General features: G+C 37.0%; 1 protein-coding gene across 1 annotated transcript in view; it reads left to right on the top strand.

Annotated features, from left to right (window-relative positions):
• Positions 1-127: 127 nt before the first annotated feature.
• Positions 128-16,453, top strand: part of fndc1 (fibronectin type III domain containing 1) — a 32,305-nt gene continuing 15,979 nt past the window's right edge. The window contains exons 1-12 of the mRNA XM_026290845.1: positions 128-356; positions 4,038-4,232; positions 4,335-4,421; positions 6,302-6,361; positions 10,209-10,418; positions 10,593-10,688; positions 10,779-10,899; positions 12,371-12,558; positions 13,214-13,321; positions 13,913-14,101; positions 14,191-15,310; positions 15,367-16,394. Coding sequence (XP_026146630.1) covers positions 284-356; positions 4,038-4,232; positions 4,335-4,421; positions 6,302-6,361; positions 10,209-10,418; positions 10,593-10,688; positions 10,779-10,899; positions 12,371-12,558; positions 13,214-13,321; positions 13,913-14,101; positions 14,191-15,310; positions 15,367-16,394 — 3,475 coding nt within the window. The 5' untranslated portion in view covers positions 128-283. The remainder of the gene's footprint in view (positions 357-4,037; positions 4,233-4,334; positions 4,422-6,301; positions 6,362-10,208; positions 10,419-10,592; positions 10,689-10,778; positions 10,900-12,370; positions 12,559-13,213; positions 13,322-13,912; positions 14,102-14,190; positions 15,311-15,366; positions 16,395-16,453) is intronic.

A 16,453-nucleotide genomic window follows, 5' to 3' on the forward strand; every position in this document is an offset into this window, starting at 1 on the left:
TACCACGAGTACAGAATGCATTTTGGGTAAACAAGCTGTAGGAATAAACAGAGCACGATAAGTGAGTTCTACATCATAGGAAGTATGTTTCCAAAGATTTTCCATCGCCTTGTTCTAAAAAAAATATGTTTAGCCCCTAGTACCATTCATCCCCGGAAGAGGGAGACAACGTCTGGGAAAGAGCGCACAGACTGACGGTAGCGGGCAACTGAGCATCCGAGCATCCCACAGCCTTTCTTCCCTCAGTGTAGCGGATCGCCGTAATACTGGAGCACTATCTGCAATGTCTCCTGCACGGGCACGAGCTCTTCTCGGGCTCCTGATCACACTTTGCACCCAGAGCCCACTACTGTCGGGTAGGTCAATCTGCTTATCTCTATTTAAATAGCAGTTTACAAAAACAAACTTTGTATTTTATTAGAATTGTGTAGAATTTAAATTTAGAACTATTTTAAAAATACAATTCGTTAAGTATATTTGTCTAGTATAATTGCCAGGTTAGTTTGGCTAGATTAGCCAATTAGTTTGTCTAGTACAACTGCCATCTTGTACTGTAAAGATTATTATTTCATAAGCACTTCTGACAGATCGCTCAACTGAATTAATCATCTACGCTTTGAGAATCCGGAGGTCTAGGTTCTGTTTGTTTTATCACAGTGTGCGCAGAAACCATGTGCCAAACCTTTATTAAACATTTCAAGCAGCACTAATAATGCATAATGGGGCGAGACAGTAGTCTAATTGAATAGCTGAACCACAGGCAGGTGCACAAACTTCAAAAAGTGTACATACTTCGCTTTAAGTTTTTAAAGAACGTTCAACATTTTTCAATAACAAGTCGTTTTTTTAATTATTATTATTATAAAAAATTTTTTTTAGCAATTTGAATCAGTTTCAAAAAGGAAATGATAGAAGTATGACATCTCTCTCTCTCTCTCTCTCTCTCTCTCTGTGTGTGTTTGTGTGTGTGTGTGTGTGAGAGAGAGAGAGAGAGAGAGAGTACACATATTCTATAATTGCAATGCTTACTGTTCTTAAACTGATTGTGGTGATGTCACTTTCGTAGTTAATTTCTGTAGCTAATTTAGAAGTGGTTGCCAGAGGTGCACAAAGAACACAGAATATTAACTTATGCATAGCCAACTGTTAAATAAGATATTTGAATGATGCATATATTACAAAATATGACCCAATTTTAATTCCCAATTGGATTTCCAATTGGATCCCTGATAGATATATAGATAGGCAGACAGACAGACAGATAGATAGATAGATCGATGGACTGTAAGTGCATATCTCAGCAAGTAATTTATCAAATTAGAACCAGCACAGGAAGTACAGTTAACCTCTTTAAAAGTTCATCAGGGAGTGTAAAAGCACAGATGGTTTAGCCATTCTTTCATTTTCAGCTCTTCAAAATCAATTTTAGCCACGTTTTCTTTCTCTTCACATCTTTCTTTCACTCTGCCTGTCCCTCCTAATTCTGAGGAGAATGCAGTGGAGCTGAGAAATCTTGGATGAGAAAAGTGGTAGCTAAGTCCTCACTGAGCTGTTTTAGCTGCCACGTTACAATTGGCCTTTTTCTTTCTCACTTGCTCTTTCTCAGTGTTTTGGAAATGTTCTTTATATGAGGTCACCCAGTGCAGCCTGGGACTGCCATCAGCAGCTGCATATTATCCAGTATTCTTCTCTTTCCTCTTCCCTCCATCTTCAACAAACCAGAATACATCCAACACAACTAAATCTTAAGCCACCAGCTGCTTAGCTTTACTGATTTCAAGCCAAAAAAAAAAAAAAAAAAAAAAAAACCCACACAATTTTTAGATCGTTTAATGGTGCCCAACTGCAGCTTCAAAACCATTCCAGACATCTGCTTGACAGATAAAAGATATATTGGAAAGAATGGGTTTTAGGATTTTGTTCCACAACCTTGCACTTTAACATCACGTCTGTTGTTATTCCGGTAAGAATGAGCTTGTGTTGTCAGGTAAGAGCTCTGCCAGAGAGTGAGAGGAAGAGAAGAATCATGCCCTGACCAGCTACTGGAATTTAATCTTGCTCAGATTTTCACCAAGGAATTTGCGGAGCGTCTTTGATTGACGTAGGAAAGGCTAGAGGGTTCAGAAACTCAATCTGTTGATTAGTGAGTGTGCTATGGTACAAGACGCCAGCATGTAGTTGGCACGATGCCCACGCTCAACTTGTCACTCACATGTTTAAGCACTGTCTGTCATCAGATGGATGGAACACATGGGTATTTTGTAGCTCAGGCTGAAAAGTTTGTGTAAAAACACTAAGCTATTGTTGACTTAACAATAATACACTCTAAATGCTTATTGCATTAGTTTGAATGTCATCCAGTCACCTGAATGGAAATAATAAGCAAATGATATTTTTGTGAGAGTCTGCTTATGCCTTTCATTGAGAAAATGATGTCAGAGCAGCAGGTGCTTGCCCTACAGGTCTTTCTATGGGTGCTTATGAAAAAAAAATGGATCACAGGGCATTTATTTTCACCTTTCTAATAAAGGAATGGATAATATAAATGGCCTGGGGTCAGCGTCAAAGAGTTTCAGGACTGCTATTGGGGCAGTTCTTACGTTCCAACAATCTTACATTTGTTTGAAGTATGTACATCTGATTTTATGCCTTGCTATTCTAAATATTAGTTTTTGGGGGATTTATTGAACAGTGATTTGCAAAGTCTGCTGATGGAAATACGTCATCAGTCTAACTGGCTTACATCGAAATGTCAGAAATGCGATAGTAAATTGTAAAAGTCTTGGACACGTCAGTCAGAATGGGTTAAAAATGAGTTTATATAAGTTTATTTTTTACAGCTGTCATGAAGTTCGATTACGACATTTCCAGCTATTACTTCAAACTTAAAAAAAAAGAAAAGAAAAAAGATAATAAACTATTTTGTTGTAAAAAATAAAGATAAAGACAAAAAGAATATGATCTCTACTAACGGAAAACTGTTGTTTCAACTGATTAACTGAGGAACAGTTCTTAAAATGTCTGGAATCATGAAATTAATCACAGTAAATAATACTTTTTTTCCACTGACTGCAGAATTACCCAAAATTGAGAACCTCTGATCTAGGTGATGTCCACTACCTAATACGAGCCTCAAGTAGTTTCCTCCAGTATAAAATGTTTATTTTTGGAGAAAGATCTAATTCTTATGTTTTACAAGTCTTGATTTAATCAAAATGTGAACCCACCCTACATCATACATTTTCAAGCGGGCCAAGTCACAGACTGAGGTTTGATGTTTCTGTGGCCTGTGTGTGTGCGCAAGTTGCGGTAATTGCAATGATGTGTGATGTGGTTCCAAATTATGTGAAGGGATGTTCTATTGCCAATGTAACATTATAAAGCAGTGATTCGAAAGGCATATGTCCATGTGTACTCTTAAATAAGTGATAGAGATCGATCTCTCTCACCGGGCTTTATGCCAGGATCATGCTGTTGTACAGTAAACAGGCACAGCGATGAGAGATTTGCTCACTCCAACTGTAAGTAGGGTTATAAAAACAGCCTGAGCACTCTAAAGAACTTCACACAGAGTTTTACAGTTTGATTAACTGAAGGTTGTAGCCATTATTGCTCTTGTTCAAGCTATAAGAAAGTAAGCTTATACAACACATGTACATTAAACACTTCGACTCCCACTTAGCGAATTGTCATGCTAAATTTACGATTTAGTTTAATTTTCCCTTGATATATGGCCCTCTGAAATACTTAATTCTGATTGGTCTGTCATATAATCTGTCAAATGTTTATGCATAATGACATTGTTCTATGACAATCTCCTGCATTCCTGCATTATTGCAAAATAAAACCCTTCAAGGTTATATAAGACTGCTTCATTCTGTGGGCCTGATAATTTTGTGACAATATCCCTTACTTAATAGTAGCTAGTTAATAGTTAATTGGTGATTTGCTGAACTTTGTAACTGCTCTCTTAACAAAAATAAACTCATCAGACTGTAATTGCAATGTGATTGAAAAACAGCTGTACTATCTCCCAGGTTCTAAGCCACTGCCACCACGTAATGTAAAGCTTACCTCTGTGGATAAGGGGTTAAAAGTCACATGGGATTCCCCCAGCGAGCTGGATGGACGGCCTGTTGATAGCTACAGCATCGGCTATGGGAAGTCCATGAAGTCACTGCGCTTCATGACTGTCGACAAGGACAGACGGTCAGAGTTACTAGAGGACCTGGGTAAGAGTGTAAATCATTCATTTTTTAAATAAAATGCTAGAGACTCACATTGAGTACTTGAGCACTATGCCAGGCTCTCATGTGCATGTTGTGTTGTTTTAGAGCCTGGAGTCCTGCATTTTCTCAAGATGAGTGCAGAGAATAAGGATGGGATGAGTAAACCTGTCTACAGGGCAGAGACTCCAGGAGGTGTGTGCTTGCATGCGTGTGTAGATAGAGATCTGCATGTTTCTCTATGACTCAGTGTTGTACATTAGTGCATGGATAGATAAAGTACAGTATGCACAGAAAACGCATGATTTTAAACACATATGCATGCTTTAAAACTTCGCCAAAATGTTGGTCATCATTTATTCACTCTTATGTCATTCCAAACCTATAGGGATTTCTCTGCTTTTGGAGAACACGTTTGAAAAACGTCTCTGTTTTTTGGCCGTACAATAAACCTCAATGAGGTCGAATGTTGTTTGGACCTCAGACTTCTTTGGTTTTCTGCAGAAGTCATACAGGTTTGGAACGACATGACACCAAACTTTTTACTTTTAGGGCATTTATCCTTTTAAGAATAACAAAACAGGAATCCCTCAGTGTTGTATACATAATTTACGACTTTAATAAGAATATAAAATATTAAACTGTTCATTAACTGTGGAGATCTACTACCGTTCCAATTTTTGTAGTCGGTAAGATTGTTTAAGGGTGCATTTATGTGAAATTGAATTGAATTGAAAATAGATAGAAGACAGCACAAAAAAACTTTCTTTCACTTATTTTTAACTGTGGCTCAACATCATTTTACTGGTCACTGTATACACTCTCAGAAAAAAAGTACAAAAGTTCTAACTCGGTTGGTATCTTTTCAAGAAGTACACATTTTTTTGTTCATTTCACAATATTAAACCAGACTGGATGGCTAACACACACTCATGTGTAGACTGCAGTGTGTGGGGATATATATTCATTTCTGTTTTTCAAATAACTGGCATCAGCTGCTATTGAATTCCCCAAAGATAGAGCATTTATGTGGCCAGTCATTGTTTTTGTATCCAATCCAGAGCTTGAGTCAAGAGCCTTAAGCATTGTGTTGTGGTATCCAGTCACTCGTCCAACACACGTCACATACATTTTTTCACATAAAGTTTTTTGTCAGTACGTCCATGTCCCCCTCCAACAAACAGGATCTGGGCATTTGGCTGAACGGCCCACAACATTTATCCCAAAGCATCTGTCATAATACAAATGCACATTAATAATCCTGCAAACAGATCATAAATGTTCTTGGCTGAGGATGTTTTTAGCAGTTGTAAACATATGTGGTGTTACAGCTCCTCGTTTTAAAGGTAGCTGGTTGCTTGATTGCGAAATGTGCTACACATTTATGCGTAATATAATTCAGCTTTTGTTGAGTAATTCAGTCATAAAAGTGGCTATGAAAAATAAAGTGCTGTAAATAGTTGATGAGGTCAAATATGTTTTATTTCTTATCTTTATTATGAGCAAATTTATTTCATTAGGATAACCAGTTAATCTACGGAGCCAAGGCATGAAGGAAAAAATAGTAGTCTAAATCATGTGCACGATTTACTAATTCTTTCCCTTGATTTGCTAAATTGTGCACATGATTTATAAATCGAGAGAACAAATTAGTAAAATGTGCACACGATTTAACAAATCGAGGGAACGTTTTAGTACATCGAGGGAACGAATTAGTAAATCGAGTAAACAATTTATTTATTTTTTCTTGCATGTCATGTGTGGGGCTCCGTATTAATCAAACTAAATTAACAAAATAAAATACTAAAAACTAAAATCAGTTGTTTCACATACTACAAATTTAGGCACAACAACATAATATTATAGAGCATGAAAAATTTTGATAATATTTGTATTTTCAAAAAAAATATGCTTAAAAATAGCAGTTTATTACATTTATAAAATGCTGTTTTATTAATATTATTATTATTTTTAATTATGAATGTTTTGTGCAAAGATAAAAATTAAGTGTTAACCAATAAGTGTTATCAATATATTGTCTTATGTGTAACCACATTGCTCTTTTTTTCCTGCAGGGGGAGAGTGGGTTAAACTGGATGGTTTTGCTGTCGAACCCTTCAACAGATCCTCTCCAGGTAGGCCCAATACTTTCCCCAGCCTATTACTGATGCACAACAATTTTATGAGGAGTACCACCAAACAGGTTCAAGATAAACATAAAAGAGTTATGAGGAAAATGTTAAGAGAACACAATTTTATGTCAAACCCAACCTTATTGGAATGCAAGCTCTACTTCAAACTACTTCAAAATATAGATGTTTCTGTACATTAATGGCAAATGACAGATTTTAGACTTGCAGGCGTATGGAAAACATCTATGTTGTTACTCCCTTGAGAAGGTTTAAAGCTCGGACATGTGTTTGGATCCCAGAGACCTCCGATACCCCAAGTTCCTGGAAAGACAGTGGCAGTTTGTCAGCTGTGAATTTGTTAAATCAAAGCTTTTATTTCTCTTCTTTATGAATCCACTGAGCCCACTTGAAGCCAAACTCTGTACATGCAAGCCCTCTGAAGAGAAGAAGGAATCTCAGATTTAAACCAAATGAAGACTGTTTTAGTTTCTTACGATCTCAAGAGTAAAAGAGATGAAAATCCATAAAATGGAGAAACCACAGATTAAATCAATGGTCCAGCATACACTGCAAATTGTAAATAAAACAGATTATTCATTTTTTCTACTTCAAAATTTCATGTTTATTTAAATGTGTTACTTGCCTTTTCTTTGTAATTCTTTGTGAAATTTACTAGCAGTTGAAATTGTTTTGATTTACTCAAAGTTAATACTACACTAGTCTCGCATAGCACGACGGTCTGGATTCTATGGCAGCTTTCATTGGCCAAGGCCCCCATTAGGCCATTTTGACTGACATGTCAAACAACCAATCACAATTTGTTTTGTTCATCCTTACGTTTCGCAGCATGGAATTGTTGCCATAATAACAGACCGATGTGTATAACTCTCTGACATATTTTAAAGATTCTATGCCGCAGACTTTAAATATTTCACATAAAATCCAGCATTTACTTGATCCTGATAAGCACTCGTTGTCACAGCTGTGAACACAACGGCTTTCTTCTTTCGTGAGGGGGTTACACGACACACTCATCTCGTGGAAATCCTGAAGATTTCGAACAATCCGATAACAACTTCGACATTCCTGAAGCGTTTGCACTTTTGTGTGCCATATGCTAACCCTGACGCATAACTGCACCTCTGACATAGACTACATAGATTTAGTTGCAAACTTAAAATAGACAATACAGCTGAATGTTCGGTTTGGTAATGTCTAAAAACATTTGGACACAAAAAAAAAAAAAAAAAATACTGTTTGTGGTCACTTAACATCTCCAGAAATGGCATTTCATTATTATTTTATTTCCTTGGTTTTCCCATAATGTTATCCAGTCCATGTTTGTTCTTTGCTATTGCTATTGTCATGATGTTACCATAGTGTTGCTCTAATTTTTCTCTGGCTTTGCCGCTGGGTTAACAAAAGACATATGCTTTATGTCATTTTGCTTGTAACCGTGCTGTGGCAAAACTGTGGCAGGAAAAGCTTAATTCTGTTTCACTGCCACCAATGTTGTGCTATCATCTCTTTGTCATCACTTTGGCTGTAGAAATCATTGGTACTAACCTTTAAGAACAGGTCCACATGTAGCCCAGCTGAGTCCACACATGGACATGGTAACTCTGGTCTGGTTCCTGCAACCTGGAGCTTGTTATCGCATCCGAAACCTCCCACAGAGAGAGAATTCATGGAGATAATTCATGATCAGCTAACAAATCAGACCTGAGGGGAGGGAAAAGAGAACGATGTGGCATCATGGATCCAAGACATGAACTTGGAAGATTGACACTGTGAAAACAAGAAGAAAGGGAAAGAGTTAGAGAGGGGTGAGCTACTATGTTTCACCCCTGTTTCAAGGCCTGTGATATGTGAGCCTGTCTCAGCTGTGTTGGCTGGACTCTCAGAATGGGAAGTGGGAATAAGTGTCTGTTGTGTGTACAAAGTAAAAGGAGTTGCAGTTACTGTACTATCATTTCAGTATTTTTTTGAGACCTTAACTTAAGTGTTAATAATTCTGCTAGAGCTTAAGCATTGAGTAAGTGATGCCAGAGCAATCATAGGACAGTTTTTAATCATACACACACGGCATTTAGCCAAAATCCTCACAAAAGGCAGAGCTATAAAGGATATGAAGCACTTTATAGAAGTTATGAAGGATTTACTCATTCCTGTCTTTCCTTCTTTTCATTCTTCAGTCATCAAAATGATCTGACATTGGTGATGACTGCTTTCAAAATACTGCTTCACAAAGTTTTGAAACATTTATTTCTAACTGCCTTCAGGTCAGTTTTACAAGTTTTAATCATGATTAATCACATCCAAAATAAAAGTTTTTTTTAATAAAATGTGTGTGTGTGTGTGTGTGTGTGTGTGTGTACTGTGTATATTATATTATGTATTTATAAAGACACACGTACAGTAAACATTTTGAACATATTTACATGTGTTTACATGTATATATTTACTTATATTTAAAAACATTTTTCTTAAATATATACATGCATATGAGTGTTTATATATATATATATATATATATATATATATATATATATATATACACACACACACATCATAAATATACACAGCACACACACATATATTATGTACACAAAAACTTTTATTTTGGATGCAATTAATCGTGATTTATTGTTGGCCAGCACTAATTTTAATATGCGTATAATTAAAAAAGTTTAATGATATTTAATTGCTTATAACTAGCATATAGTTTGCCAAGCCCTGCATTTTACAGGATCGTGATTTTATTGGTATATAATTATTTGTAGATTGCATTTAATATATTAAACTTTCATCCCAATATTTGCCATTGATCTGATTGTTTGATCATCAGGTGCTTTTAGTCTTTTTTTTTTTTTAAGGGTCCAACATATAATATACATAAAAGAAGCTTAGCATGCCTGTTAAGAAAAAACTTCACAAGTTCAATGTATCGATTGATTACTGAACTTTTCAACACACACTGGTTACACACAGACTGAGGAGGTGTGACTACAACTGATCATCTGAGAATGATTAAAGAAGTGAAAAACGACAGGCGGATCGAGAAAGAGAGGGAATGTTTTTCATTATCCTCTCAGGGATGTACGGCACACCAGAGGGAGAGAAGGAGAGATGCGCATGGAGCAGTGTGTTGAAGGAAAGAGAGGAGGAAGACTGTCTGACTGTCTCATTCGCCTGCCAAGTCCTGTCAGTTGGGGGATTACAGCAAAGCAATAAGAGAGAGGAAGTGAGAGTGCACATGACTGTAAACTGTGTGGCCCTGTAACTTTACTTCAGCAAATCTTCATGTCTTTGTTATCTGCCAGAGTTTTTGTTTTATGAGAGATTGCAAACATGAGTCATCCTCTGTGAAGTATAATGGGATTTAAAAGTATGAGACCATTTGTGAAAATGCTTCTTCATTCTTTTTTTCTTTTTTTTCAATGGGAAAAAACGTATTTTTTGCTTCACAAATGTTGTGTGTGTCATTGTAAGGAAATTTGACCTTTTTTACTAAAGCTGTTAATATTGTCAACATCAAACTTGTGAATTTCTTCATATTTCATATATTACATCATTCAAAATCATGAAACTTTGTATCTGTGTCTAAATTCGATTTTGAATTCCAAATTTTCAGACTTTATGGAACCCACCATGTTTGATAATGTAAAATAAACACTGGACAGTGTTATCACAATGAAGTCATTTCTAATAAATTCAAGTTAGTTGTGCACAGAGCTCTTTCTAAAGCACATTTAAAACAACCGATTTTCTCCAAAGTCATACAATTATAATAATAGCAGATTATTAAACTCCAAAGCCAATATGATTTGCTCTGTCTGTCTTTCATTAGGCAGGATGGTGTCTATAACTTCATCACAGATTAACCCACGGCCCCCAACTCAGAGGACGGCACTAGGACAAGAGAGGGCCCCTCAGTCATCCTCAGGACCAGAACCCCCTCATCAAGTAGGACGCCTCCCTCTGCGACCCCAAAACAAACACAGAGTGGACCTCAGCCAGCACCAAGCAGACCAGCGCAATGCTAACAAGAACAAACTGGGTAAGCACAAAACTCTGGATGTTTAAAGGCTGATAGGAATAGTGTTTGAGATATTCAGTGTATGCCTTTAAATCTAGGTTGAGATATTCTCAAATTGCATGTCTCCAGTATGTCCCATAGCAGGTTATGTGTAATGATACGTGGCCGTATCTGGTATCCCCCCTCTGTTCATAGCGTCTGAGTCCGTCTATGTGGTATCACTGCAGGCACCCAGAGCCCAGGGGAGGAGTGCACCCATCACCACAGCCACCTTAAATAAAGTAACACCAGGTATATCACAGTGGGATTAACCAGCACTCCATATTAGTATTTTGACTCACTTAAAACTAATATTTATTCTTTGTCATCCTTTTCCATCAGAGCCGGAAGTTGTGGATGAAGTAGAGGACATCAGAGTTAGAGTATTGTCTCCTCAGTCTGTCCTTATCACATGGGTTGATCCACTTGTTGAAAAGAAGAAGGAAATACCAGAGGGATCCAGGTAAACATGTATTATATTATTTTTAAAATGGTGGGCCAATTGGAATGTTGGTTGCATTATATACACGGTAACACTTTATAATAACTGCACACTATTAATCATTAATTAAGCATTAGTAAACAGATAATTCATAATTTATAAAGCATTAATAGACAGTAATAATCAGTTTATAAATACAGATATAAATGCTTTATTCTTGATTTAAAAGCATACCTATAATGTGTAATTTCATACATAATTCATGATCAATTTATCATTTCTCAATGAAGTATAGCATTATTTACAAACCAGTTAGTTAGGAGTTGCCAGTGATTCATAAGATCATAAGAAATGTAGTAAATTCAGGTAGTTATTTAGTAGTGGTCAGTCAACTATTTATGTGAGCTCATCTAAAGTGAGGACTAGTTATGCCTTGTAAAGCATTTATAAAGGATATTTAAAGGCTCAGTTATCTTCTAAACAAAAAACAGAAACAAACACAAAACAGTGATACAGAACATAGAAATATTAACAACCTTTAAATCTCATTTGTAAAAGCTTTACAAGGCATTAATAGTCCTCACTTTAGATGAGCTCACAAAAATAGTTAACTAACAACTACATATGTTTTATAACTACCTGAATTAACCCTGAATTACAGTAGAAATACATGTTAATAAACCATTTATTAACACTATAAGTAACTATTACTATATGTCTGAATAAAAAGATGTATGAATGCACATTTAAATAGTTTATTAATCATTTACTTACAATTTCTAAGTGATCTTATGAACCACTGACAACTCCTTAATAACTGGTGTGTAAATAATGCCATACTTAATTTAGATATGATAAATTGATCATTATTAATGTATGAAAAAACAATTATTAAATACATTATAGATATGCTTTTAAATCAGGTATAAAGCATTTATATCTGTATTTATAAACTGCTTATAAATGTCTATTAATGCTTTATAAATGATGAATTAACTGTTTCCTAATGCTTAACTAATGATTAATAGCATGCAGTTATTATAAAGTGTTACCATACACACTACTTTTCAAACAGTTGGTAAAATAAGTCTCTTATGCTCACCAAGGCTGCATATATTTGATTAAAAATATAGTGGAATTTTGTGAAATGTTATTACAATTAAATATGAATGTTTTTTACATTTACGTTTAATATGTTTTAAAATTCCTCTGATGGCAAATCTGGATTTTTAACAGCCATTATAATACTATCATTCTAATAGTAATATGCATATATGGTGCTCAAGAAACATTTTTCATTATCATCAGTGTTAAAGCACTTGTGCTGCTTAATGTTTTTGTGGAATCCTTTTTAGAATCTTTTGAGGAATTATGAATGTCTACCGTGTCTGTGTCATTACTGTGAATGACTTTAATGTGTCCTTTCTGAATAGTGACCCCAAACCTTGGAACGATGTTGTATGTTTCAACTTTAGAATCAATGTATGTGCAGGTATTACACTGTGAAATACAGAGAGAAAGGAGAATCTGCTCGATGGGAATACAAGGAAACAGCTCAGAGACGTCTCATAATTGAAACGCTCTCTGCAGACAGCATGTACGAGTTCTCTATTTGTATCTCGCAAAGAGATCAGAAGGGAAAATGGAGTGCATCTGTGTTCCAGAGAACCCCTGAATCAGGTTTGTTTATGCTCTCTGATCTCTAACCCAGATGTTTTGCTTAGTTTACATAGCTGAGCAGACAAATCCTGATAGTATTTATTATTATAGATATAATTATCTGCAAACTAACTAAAAAGGTCAATGTCAGATTAAAAGAATCTTAGTATTATAACAGAGATGTGTTCAACATTACAAGTTGACTAGAGTTACTGGAAGTTTTATTTTCCATGAACGTGGTTTAAAAGATTTTAAATGCTGGTTATTTAGACTAAAGTTAATTTAATTACAATCTGCACTTTTATTGCATGTCAGAAAATACACAAATAGTTAATGAAGCAAAGGATAAACAACAGGGTGTCTGTATTGTGCCGCACACCCATAAAAATGCACAAAAACTCAAAACAATCTTGCCTTAGTTTTTGAAACCAAGTATGCATGTTCTAACTGCCTATTTCAGAGTAATGTCACTGTTTACTGGCTGTTTTGAATTTTTGTTTGGAGTGATCAGAATGACCTCATTCCCATGGAAAACACAAACTGTTGTTTCCATCTGAAAAATCTCCAGGCAGGAAAAAAAAATTAAGTTCAAGAGAATAGACAGTGTTCCATGTTGTTTGTATAACTATTTGTTTGTCAGTCCTAGTTTTACTTTCTCCCACATTTGTCTTTGCAGCTCCTTCTGGCCCTCCAGAAAATTTTCAAGTAAAACCACTTCGAGGAAAGGGTACTGCTGTCACAGCCACCTGGGATCCACCCGAGCAAACAAATGGGCGAATAAGAGGTAATACCACAGGGTAGCTAGGCTATCAATTCAGTAAGATCCATTTTGACCATAGGAAAAAATATATGTACTTTTTTATTATGCAGTGCACCCAACATACTTTTGCCTTACTTATAGTTTTATCTGCATATTTGGCTGGGATAGGAGAAAGTTTTTTAACTCTGATAATATTTTATACAGATATCTGTCAGCTCTTTCTATGTCTTTTGGAATATGCCCTACATAAAGAACAGAATATGACTTTAGCATTTGAAGAGTAAAACATTGCTAATTGTTGACCATATGTCTTCCCTGAAACCACTTATCTGTGTGCAGTGCCGAAATATATGGAATTGATAAACCTTCAGCATTACAGTTTCTCCAGCAGGCATGCAGAGCACCAGTTTGTAAAGCTAAACCAACACAAATGAACATGTGGAAAACACAAACTGTTTCCTGTTCATGCAAAAGGAACTTTTCATTTTTAGTGTGTTATCCTTGGCCTAGATTTATTGGTTCAATCCTGGGTATTCCCAGTGTTCATTGGAAAATATTCAGCTATGTCATCCAAATGAAATTGACCGTACTGATTGATTTGACATCTACTTCCAGAATACATCCTTTCCTATGCTCCTGCTATGAAACCATTTGGCGCAAAGTCAGTAACATACCGTGGCACCACCACCTCTGCTACCATAGATGGACTTACGCCAGGTGACCGCTATATCTTCAAAATCCGTGGAGTCAATAGGAAGGGCCAAGGACCACAGACTAAAGCCATTATTGTTGCAATGCCTGCATGTAAGTATTCCCAACAGATGTTTTCCTCAATAAACTTTAGCAGCTTTACAGATACTTGGTTAAGACTGGTATCTTAATTTTGTATCTAGCCAGCTCTACTCACTTAAGGAACGCAGACAGCCACAAGACAAGTCAAAGTGCCTCCAAGACATCTTCAAACAATGAATCAGACAATCAGGAGCCAGATGAGATGGAAGAGTTCGATACTCAGACCACAACTCAAACACCGCCCAATAGACGAGGACGCCCTCTTTCTCAAACAAGGTCCTATCACAGCATCTTCTCCTCTGTGAGGGGTTCAGTCAGAAGAGGAGGTTCTAGCTCAAGGTCAAACTCACATTCTTCATCCACTAATGCCAAAGATAGAGAAGAAGATACAAATGAGGAAGAGAAGCCAACAGACAGTCAAACAGAAGACGACATAAGAGCAAATGAGGCTATTGTGGACACAAAACCAGAGAGCAGTAATAATGCATCGCCACAAACAGAGGAACATTCAAAACACCCACATGACACTAAAGAATCAAAACCCAGTAAATCTGAATCTGTCCCTAAAACATCTGATGCCAAACGTCCTTCTTGGACCCCGCGCACATCCTCAATTGTTGATATTAGCAGATTAAGAAGGCCTAATTCTCGTTCAAGAATGCGGAGTGAAGATTCTTTGCAAAGCAAGGAGTCTGCAGCTACAAGAAAGAACCTGACAACGGTCTCCTATCCTGAGGAAAAGAGCTCTTACAACCAGATAAGTGTCACTGACAAGACGCCTTCAGTGATCTCACCTCAGGAAACCAGGCCTGAATCAGTGAAAGAATCAGAAACAGAATCATCCTCATCTGTCTCTTCTCCAACTTACTCTTCTTCCTCCTCCTCAGCATCTACTTCATCATCTTCTTCTTCGGGATCTTCTCCTTCATCCTCCTTACCATCATCAGCAGCAGCAGGTACAAGAAGGTCTTCTTCCACATCAGGTCGAGTCCCAAGTTCAGGATCTAGTGCCATGTACCCTAATGGAAGAAGAGTTGGAATTTCAACTAGAACTCATAGACTTCAAACAGGAAAGCACAAACCTGATTCATCATCATCATCATCATCATCGTCATCATCATCGTCTGCTTCTTCACAATCAACACTGCCAACAGGAACCACGATAAACAGTCAAGATACAACAGAGGTGCTTGATACCAACCACAAGGACACGGAGCTAGATGACACAAAGGATGAACAACCAACTGAAGAAACAAAAAAACCCATTCTGACACAACTAAAGAGGAACAACCAGTGCAAATGGGAGATTATGATAACAAAGAAGAGAAAAGCAATAGTTATGGTTCCACTTCCCTTTCTTCTTCAAGGACTAACTCTTTTACAACAGGGAGAAGTTCAGCCGTTTCATTACCAAACCGAAATTCTAGGATAGTTACAGGGAGTCGCAGACAAGACGGGAGAATACCGTGGAGTAGGACTGCCTCATCTATAGGTGCAGGAAGGCCAATTATTAAAGGATTTCCTTCTCGTTCTACTGCTGTGAGCTCACGAGATACTAGTGATAAAACTTCACCCACAACATATCCTTCAAAGCAGGAGGTTAATCCTGTCTCAAATAAACCTAGTGTGCTGAATAAAGACACAAATGCTCCAATTAGTTCCAACAATCCCAGTAATAATGAAGATATAAAAATTAGCAATGATCATGAAGATGATTATCTTTACAAGGGAAGCAGAGAGACCTTGGAGAGGCAAAACAAAGATGCCACCTCAACTGCTGCACCTAAAACCACAACAACAACTGTGAGTGAACCTCATAGACCTATCCAGAACTTTGAAAATGAAAGTACCAGTAGCAGTTCAAAGTCACTTCCTTCAGTTGCCCAAAGAGTTCCTATTTTGGCTTCTAATGGTCGGGTCCGCTCTCCTGTGTTAGCAAGCCGATCTAAAGGTTTGCGGTTACCCAAATGGGGGGATCCAGTACAGCACAGAAGAATGGGCTCTGTTTCCACATCAGGCTCTTCATCATCTCCACACTCCTCTTCAGCATCATCATCTGCCTCCTCTCAAAACAGTCCAGCAGAATCGCCACTTATCTCAAACCCAGACACAGCTGACAGGAGTAATACTAATGTTAGGCTCACCCCAAGTTCAGTTTCTCGCTCCTCCCATGGACTGTCTGCTGGTGAAAGCTCTAGTGGGAATATATCTCCTGAGTCTCGAAATCCAGTGATGGGATCGAGACTGCGGCCCATTTTAAAGGAAAACACTCCAGCCAGTGGCTACAAACCTAGTTATGAAAAAGGTGAACACTGTGATGTCTGCAAGAATGTGCATGCAACAATTTCAGTGTGTGCATAAGTA

Source organism: Carassius auratus, chromosome 20 (assembly GCF_003368295.1).
Source record: "Carassius auratus strain Wakin chromosome 20, ASM336829v1, whole genome shotgun sequence".
In the NCBI taxonomy this organism is placed as follows: domain Eukaryota; kingdom Metazoa; phylum Chordata; class Actinopteri; order Cypriniformes; family Cyprinidae; genus Carassius; species Carassius auratus.